Source organism: Phyllostomus hastatus, unplaced genomic scaffold (assembly GCF_019186645.2).
Source record: "Phyllostomus hastatus isolate PE091 unplaced genomic scaffold, TTU_PhHast_1.1 phas_scaffold_12, whole genome shotgun sequence".
Taxonomy (NCBI): Eukaryota; Metazoa; Chordata; class Mammalia; order Chiroptera; family Phyllostomidae; genus Phyllostomus; species Phyllostomus hastatus.
This window is the reverse complement of record NW_025334007.1, coordinates 813,844-823,100: the sequence shown is the minus strand read 5'-3', so window position 1 is coordinate 823,100 and position 9,257 is coordinate 813,844. Positions and strand designations below refer to the sequence as shown.

At 42.3% G+C, this 9,257-nt stretch overlaps 1 protein-coding gene and 1 pseudogene across 1 annotated transcript; both read left to right on the top strand.

Moving 5' to 3' along the window:
* Positions 1 to 299: 299 nt before the first annotated feature.
* Positions 300 to 2,552, top strand: LOC123829902 (putative protein FAM47D). Its single transcript, XM_045855836.1, has one exon. It carries the CDS (start codon positions 300 to 302, stop codon positions 2,550 to 2,552), a length of 2,253 nt encoding a protein of 750 aa, XP_045711792.1.
* A 2,941-nt stretch (positions 2,553 to 5,493) lies between these two features.
* LOC123829901 lies at positions 5,494 to 6,420 on the top strand (annotated as a pseudogene).
* The last annotated feature ends 2,837 nt before the right edge of the window (positions 6,421 to 9,257 follow it).

Below are 9,257 nucleotides of genomic sequence, written 5' to 3'. Positions count from 1 at the left end.
TGTAAAATACCTGTGGCAGCTTGATTTGCAACAGCCTCACACTGAAAACTACCCAAAAGTTCATCAAAAGGTGAGTTGGTAAACATACTGTGGGGTGTCTGTACACTGGAACAGTTCTCCGCCACGACAAAGAACGCATCTTCCCGGCCCACCTGGGGAGAATGCGGGATGCGCAGTGAGCCTGCGTTGCCCGGCTACCAGAAAGATTCCGGCAGCACCTGGTAACGGTCACCTAGCAACCGGAGTGGCTGAGACAACAAAGCGCCGAAGCCGCTGGTCGCCTTGGGGCCAGCGGCACTATGGCGGACAAGAAGAGGCTGTTTCAGCCTCAGCTCAAGGAGAAGTGGCTGTTCGGGATGCAGCCTCTGGAGCCCGTACCCGTGGGCCCTCACTGTAAGCGCTGGTACAAGACAAGAAACAAGGTACCTCCCAACTCTTTGGCAAAGCACAGGCACAGGCCTCTGAAGTACTCTATGGACAGCCGGTGGTGGATATCTATGAGAGAGGGGCTGGACGATTTCAGAACGGGCCTCCCACCTGCTAATAATCTGTTCATTCGTGGCCATAGGGAGGGCTTTCTCTCCACGACTGCTCATAGAGTTCCCCAACCTCCCCCCAGAAAGACTCAGAAAAACCTGCCCAAAGGAGCAGAACTGCTTTCCAGGCTCTCACCAGCCCAGAAAGCACGGAAGGCTTTTGTAGAGGAGCTCAAAGACAGCCTGGCCCCACACCCCTTGACTCGTTACCCGGATCTGAAGAAAATACTATCTGCCGACCTCTTACTAAAGGTGCTGGAAGAGACTCGTCCTGACAAGAAGCTGGAGGACACCTGGGTTTGTTGTGAGGACATGAAGGACAGAAAGAAGTCCCCCACAAAGCTTGGTGAAAAACACCTTGAGGAAGTCAACCCGGAACCTTCTGAACCAAGTCAACCTGGGACCTCCCGGACAAGTCAACCTGGGACCTCCCAGCCAAGTCAACCTGGGACTTCCCAGCCAAGTCAACCTGGGACCTCCCAGCCAAGTCAACCTGGGACCTCCCAGCCAAGTCAACCTGGGACCTCCCAGCCGATTCAACCTGGGACCTCCCAGCCAAGTCAACCTGGGATCTCCCAGCCAAGTCAACCTGGGACCTCCCAGCCAAGTCAACCTGGGACCTCCCAGCCAAGTCAACCTGGGACTTCCCAGCCGATTCAACCTGGGACCTCCCAGCCAAGTCAACCTGGGACTTCCCAGCCGATTCAACCTGGGACCTCCCAGCCAAGTCAACCTGGGACCTCCCAGCCAAGTCAACCAGGACCTCCCAACCAAGTCAACCTGGGACTTCCCAGCCAAGTCAACCGGGACCTCCCAAGCAAGTCAACTTGGGACTTCCCAGCCAACTCAACTGGAGACCTCCTGGCCAACTCAACTGGGGACCTCCTGAACAATTCAACTGGGCACCTCCTGGCTAACTCAACTGGGGACCACCTGGCCAAGTTAACTAGAGACCTCCCAAGCAAGTCAACCAGGGACCTTCCAGCCAAGTTAACCTGGGAACAACTGGTCAAGTCATCCTGGGACCTCCTGGCCAAGTCAAAGAGGAACTCCCAGCCGAGTCAACCAGTACCAACCTGCCAAGTCAACCGGGGACCTCCCAAGCAAGTCAACCGGAGACCTCCTAAGCAAGTCAACCGGAGACCTCCTAAGCAAGTCAACCGGGGACCACCCAAGCAAGTCACCCCGGAACTTCCTGACCGAGTCAACCAGGGACCTCCCAACCAACTCAACCACGTATTTCCTGGCCAAGTTGCCCGAAGGCGTACCAGCCAAGTCACCCCAGGAGCTCCTGACCAAGTCAACGAAGGGCCTCCTAAAGACTCTTTCCTATCATATTTAATGAAGTTGCTTCCTGAGGAAAAGAAAAAAAAGAAGTCAAGCAGAAAGGGCATTCCCCAAAATCCTGATCCTTACAGATGTGTTGGGGATGAAGCTAGTGAATTCAGCACATGGACTGATACTTTTGAAGACATGGACTTTGATGAAAAGTTCATCATGGAACGGTCTGAATTTGATGAAAAGTGCATGCCTAATGATAATATGGGCAAAATAAAGAAAGTAACCCAGATCCCTATGGAACTATACTTCAGCAAAGAGCTAGATGACATTGAGAAAAGAGAATTTGCCCTCCAGGAAGGTGACTGGGAGAGAGAATTCAGGAAACCACCTGCTCCTTATAGACCCAATTGGGTGAAGTTAAGGTATGGAGACTGGTATCTGAACCCCAAGACCTCAGAAAAGCAAATAAATGATGAACCCTGGGTTGGCTCCAAACTCTTAGAAGAACAGAAATATCAGAGTCATGCAAGGGATCTTGAACCGGACATTCTTGATGATCTTTATGGACCAATTGCCTTCAAAGATTTCATTGTAAGCAAGGGCTACAGGATGCCAGGTGTGATTGAGAAGTTGTTTTTGAGGAAGAAATGGAGTTATGATTCTGTTAAGACTCCTATAGACCGAGTCATGAAACTCCTCTCAAAAGTACCTGATGATACATCTGAAGATGATTAAACAATTTTTATTTACTACTTACGTGGCTATTTTCTCTCTCTCATATTAACATCCATCAGAATTCACAATGAATGTCTCATGGTGTGTGTACAACTTTGGTTCTATGACATCTGTAAATGTAACACCTAATGCTAATAAAAATTTCTAAATGAGCTTCTGCTTGGGTTCATCAATGTTTTATGTATTTTACCAATTATGAAATCAATATTCACTTATAGTCTTCTCACATTTGTATAATATTGTGAATATTACACTCATATCAATTATTTGTAAAAAAAATAAAGCCATTACTAAAAGACTTACTAAAAGATCTTGTTATGTCAGCTACAACATAGGATGAATCTCAAAATAGTTGTGCAGACTAAAAGAAAGTTAGTCTCATTCAATAAAGATAACACTGATAGTAAATGGATTTAATGTAGCCCAATTATTTAACTGGCTTTGAATTTTTGACTACTGAAACTAAATTAGAAATAAATGAAATCTGTTAGTAGTTCAATCAGAAAACTACATAGATTAAACTTTGTTGAAACTTGTAATTTTTCTTCTGATTTTTTATTGTTCAGTTATAGTTGTCCCCATTTTCCCCCATTACTCGCCTCTGACCTACCCACCCCATGCCTCCCACATTCAATCCTACCCCTCCCCGTTGTCTTTGTTCATTGGCCCTTTATACAAGTTCCCTGACTTGACCCTTCCCCTTCTATGCCCTATTATTCCCCGCCCCCTCTGGTCACTGTCAGTTTGTTCTTTATTCCCATGTCTTTGGTTCTGCTTGTTTCCTTGTTTTGTTGATTAGGTTCCACTTATAGGTGAGACCATATGGTATCTGTCTTTCACTGCCTGGCTTATTTTAATTAGAATAATGCTCTCCAGTTCCATCTATGTTCAAAAAGAGAGGCATAAGTATTTGCTTACATATACTATTAGTGAAAATGCATGACTTTCCTCAGCTCTCTGTAAAAATCACACATCTTACTTCAGGAGTCATGGTTTCAAAGACCTTTTGTCATTTGTGAGTTAAACAAACATGGATATTGTCACAGCCATTCTTACTGTTGATTCAGATAATTTACAGCACCTGCTGGAACGTCTTTTCTTCCTTTCATCAACTCTGTCCTCTTCCAATCTCCCCCCATCTGTACTGAAGCCAGAATGACATTTTCAAACCTGTGGGTCCAATGAAGTCCCACTTCATTTAAAATGTTTCAGCACTTTACATTCCTCAAAGGATCCCCCCAACCACGTGTGCACTTACCTACCCCTTCCCGACTTGTATCCCCACGCCCCACCACTATCAGTTACTATTTCCTTCAAACCTTAGCCTTTCCATCTGGAACCCTCCTTCTCTGATACCCTCCTGCCCACCACTGCAGGCACAAAACACTTTATCCTTCAGGTAAACTTCAGATAATTTAGTCAGACAGGGAGGGCTACACTGACTCCAGTTTAGGGCAAAGTTCTTCACTATCAGGCCTCATAAAAACCATGTTTCCTATTTTGCAAAGTGCTCATCTTGGATGTTATCCATGCCTTCAACAGGAATTGTTTAATCAATGCTTATTTTATACAATAACAAAGTTTCTCAACTGGGACATCATTGACATTTTGTGCTGGATAAGTCTTTGTTGTGGGTGGCCATTTTTGCACATTGGAGGATGCTTAGCAGCATCCCTGGTCTCTATCCACTAGGTTCTAAGTAGCGCACAGCCTTCGTTCCACCATCACGTCTCCACACACACTAGTGTATATTGGATTATGGCATAGTCACCAAACCATTAAATCCATGAACGTACTGATATGTTTTTCATGACCATTTATTTCATCTCTATGCTAAGCACAGTGCTAGATTTTAGTGAGTGCCTAATAAATATTTTTAAATGGTAAATGTTAGATCATGAAGTTATTTTGATAGCTGAATCTGAAAGACATTTAATCAATGATGAGAGCCATAAAAATGCATTTAATAATTTTTGACTGTTTAAATTGAATTTATGGGGGTGACATTGGTTAAGAAAATTATACAGGTTTCAGGTGTGTACAATAATTCTATAATACATCATCTGTATATTGTATTGTGTGTTCACCACCCCAAGTCAAGTCTCCTTCCATCACCACTTATCCCTGCTTTACCCTCTTCCACCTCCCTCACCCCCTTTCCCTCTGGTAATCGCCATACTGTTGTCTGTCTTTGAGCTTTTCTTTTTTCTTTTTGTTTAAGAATTTACTTTAAAAGCTTTCAGATACTAAGGAAAAATATATTATTATATATGCAAAGAAGAGATAAGTTGACTTAAGTCTGCTTTAAGCATGTTTCAAGAAGTTAAGCATTTTTAAAATTGATAATATGCATATATATGTGTGTGTATATATATATAGGTAGATATAGATATATTGCATATGATCTACAGTTTAACAATATTCCCCCCTTTCAAATTACTCTACCACTACCTATAGAAGTGCTCAGGTTGATAAAGGTAAACTATTACATTACTTTCTGCAAATTCCTTAGATCAATCTGATTTTAAACTCATAAGCAGAAACTTATTTTCTACCTGGCTGGAAACAGAGAGTAAGTTTGGGCTACTAAATTAAGTAGCTGTTGTTGCCAGTGTTTAATGTTTTTAAATATTTAACCATTGAACAGAAGATTGCTATTTTATGTACAGGGAATTATGCCTTTATATTATATTTTCTACTCTTTTTATTCAAAATGGAAGTTCAGCTAATGTTCATAAAATATTTAATACCATTTCAAATGGCTTAACCCAAGAGATTTTGTTATGATAAGAACAACTTTAGAAATCTATCTTTAATTCATCACACAAGACCCAGCATTCTGGAGGTGTGTTCTTGGATGCATTATAATTAAGTTAATCATGGTGGCTGTCTGTCTGAGGTATCCACATCCATCCTCCTCGCTGTGGCAACACCCACACATGCCACGACTGAACAGATGACCCTTCGTGGCACCCTCAAGGGCCACAGTTGCTGGATGACCCAGATTTCTACTGCTCCCCAGTTCCCGGACATGATACTGTCCGCCTCTCGAGACAAGACCATCATTATGTGGAAGCTGATGAGGGATGAGACCAAATAAGGCATCCCACTGCGTGCTCTTCGGGGTCACTCCCACTGTTAGTGACATGGTCATCTTCTAAGATGGCCAGTTTGCCCTCTCTGGCTCCTGAGATGGAACCGTTCACCTCTGGAATCTCACAATGGACACCACCATATGCTGATTTGTAGGCTATACCAAGGATGTGCTGAGTGTGGCCTTCTCCTCTGACAATGGACAGATTGTCTGTGGTTCCTGAGATAAAACCATCAAGCTGTGGAATACTCTGGGTGTATGCAAATATACTGTCCAGGATGAGAGCCACTCAGAGTGGGTGTCTGTGTCTGCTTTGCACTCAACAGCAGCAATCCCATCATCATGTCCTGTGGCTGAGACAAGCTGGTCAAGCAATGGGACCTGGCAAACCGCAAGCTGAAGACCAATCCCATCAACCACACAGGGTATCTGAGCACCTTGACTGTCTCTCCAGATGGATCACCCTGTGCTTCTGGAGGCCAGGATGGCTAGGCCGTGCTGTGGAACCTCAGCGAAGGCAAGCACCTTTATACACTTGATGATGGGGACATCATTAACACCCCGTGCTTCCGTCTTAACCACTACTGACTCTGTGCTGCCACTGGCCCCAGCATCAAGATCTGGGATTTGGAAGGCAAGATCACTGCTGATGAGTTCAAGCTAGAAGTTAGCAGTACCAGCAGCAAGGCAGAGCCGCCTCAGTGCAGAATCTCTTTGCTGGCTATACGGACAACCTGGTGCGAGGGTGGCAGGGAAACATCGATCGGCACATAAAAATATCTGGCAGGGCTCTAAAAATTTTTTTTAAAAACCTGTTTTTCTGACTTGTAAAATACAGTCATGGATATAATAGTTGTGATTTATTTGAATGTATCTATCTACTTCATTGAATCTCCCAAGCCATATAAATCTGTAGTCAATTTATCTATTCTCAGACTTGTCTGTTATTCAGAACACGATAATCACTTCAGATGAAACTAGATACAGCGTTCATCAAGGTTACATGCAAGTTCTGGGTTACCGCATGGAAAGCCCATATTTGTCTGTATGCACTGACACAGCCATTAAAACGATGACCTCCTGAAATGAAGGGACTCCCAAATATTTTTTTAGGTGCACAGCTGTCAAGTTGGCAGAAAAGTGAAAGAAAGAAGACAAAAGTTAGAAATTATGTTCGCTCTTCCTTTTCTACTAGACTTCAATGATTTCACATTGGTCTCTTGAGCATTTTGTTTCCAGTTAAAGTATGCTACCTACCAAAAACTGATTCCTGATAGAACTCAAGAGGTGCATAGTGGCATTTGGAAAGGAAAGTATAAGGTAATTAGGTCAAAGGAACCCAAGCTGATTATCAAATGTACTTTTCAGTCACAATTGCGTATTATACTAGATATGTCTATGACAAAATAGCAGGGATGGGCAAAAGTAGGCTTACAGTTGTTAGTACATGAAATATACAGTTTATTCTTTTTTAAAAAAAGGTTTGGAATGTTTTGCTTTAAGGTAGTTTTTTTAAGATTTTACTTTTATTTATTTTTAGAGAGGAGAAGGGAAGGAGAAAGAGACTGAGAGAAACATCAATGTGTGGTTGCTTCTCGCATGCTCCCTACTGAGAACCTGGCCACAACCCAGGCATGAGCCCTGACTGGAAATCGAACCAGTGACCCTTTGGTTTGCAGGCCAGCACTCAATGCACTGAGCCACACCAGACAGGTCTTTATTCTTGTATTATTTATTAATTATTGTATTATTTACCATATGAACAACTGCAAACCTACTTTTCCCTATCCCCGTATGTACACTTTTTTTGCTAGAGCTATTTTTTACCGGGAAAATACAGCCAAATTGTAACAAGGAGTTAGTTTCTGAAATTAAACACAAAATATACCCTGACCATTGTGGCTCAGTTGGTTGGGTGTCATCCCTTGAAGCCAAATGTCATCAGTTGGATTCCTGGTCAGGGCACATGCCTGGGTTGCAGGTTCGGTTCCCAGACTGGACACATGCAGGAGGCAACCAGTTGATGTTTCTCTCTCACACTGATGTCTCTCTCCCTATCTTTCCCCCTGCCTTCCCCTCTCTCTAAAAATAAAATAAAATATTTAAAAAATATCAAATATAAATCTTAAAAATTAGCATTAAGTATTTCTTAGAGATATATCACGTTGGGAACAATCATGCTCAATTAAGGTACTACATCTCCCATTAAGTGCCACAAGAAAAACTTTTCCTTCACCATGGGGATGGCTGGCTGTTTAATCAGTGGGATACCTGAAGAAACAGTCAATGAGTCTGTTCTTAAGGGCCATGCTGTAAGTCTCACACTCAAGAAACTGAAGTACTGTCACTCTGAGATGCACATGGAAATTCAGTATTCTATGCAAACACCAAATTCATATCACTTGCCTTAGCTTCCTCTAGGGTATATGCTCAAAACTGAGAGGAGGGCCCTGGGTGGTGTGGCTCAGTGAACTGAGTGCTGGCCTGTGAACCAAAGGGTAACCGGTTCGATTCCCAGTCAGGGCACATGCCTGGGTTGCAGCCAGTTCCCCAGCAGGGGGCACACAAGAGGCAACCACACATTGATGTTTCTCTCTCTTTCTCTGTCCCTTTCTCTAAAAATAAAAATATGTAAAATCTTTTTAAAAATGAGAGGAGGATAAAAGACTCATAATAATATTTATTTTTTATGTCTGTCTGTGTTCTATAGTAAACTTTTCATGTGTTAAATGCATGTTTCATCTAACTCCAGTCACAGAAATGGGTTTATATTTACTTATATCCTCCAATCTAAATCTAAATGGGCAACCTGTATAAATTTATAAACCACTTACCTAGATGAGGGTTTAACCTGAGATTTATAATTTCAAACTTTTAAAATTTGACTTCCAACAGTACAGAATTTAATTAGTTACAAGCCTCCAAAATACAAAGACCCAAAATGTATAAGGTCTATTATGAATTTATATTTTTTCATGATTTCTAACCTTTTTTCCCTATAAATCTCACTCTCCCACTCCTGTGATTTAAGAACATTTTATATGCTCTCCACTACCCATGAGTTCAGGTGTAAAGTATGTCTCTAGAGTTCTGCCTTCTGACCCTTGTCTACTTTGGACCTTATGTACCACTACTCCTAGATATGTAGTAGTCCCACTCTCTTGTTTATCACCAAAGTATGTCACTTAATTTCTCGCATCTTCATAACATGCTTATCCCATCTATTTGATCCTGAATGGTCTCCCATTATTGATGGTTTCATCAATAATTTCCCATCTACCCCTCATTTTATTATAACCCAAGCAAACTGCATGTTTCCTAATTGTGTCATAGTACTTCATCCCTGTTTCTTAGGTCATGTGATGACAACTATTTATGTTACATCCTTATTATTAAGAATCCATATTGTAGTTGGAGACACCTATGCTTCATATATTATTTCATTCAATCTTTTTTTTTTTTTTAGAATAAAGCAAGTTTTACACAGGTAGAGGAAAAGAAAGGCACCGGGCATGGGTTCCAGTGTGAAAGAAGTGAAAATCATGTGTCCAAGTGGATGGGGGCCAGCTCGAGAGTGAGTTGCACCTCACTCAATCCTTCAAACAATGAAA

Coding starts and splice junctions, on each gene's coding strand:
- LOC123829902 (XM_045855836.1), top strand. CDS start 300: ATGGCGGACAAGAAGAGGCTGTTTCAGCCTCAGCTCAAGGAGAAGTGG.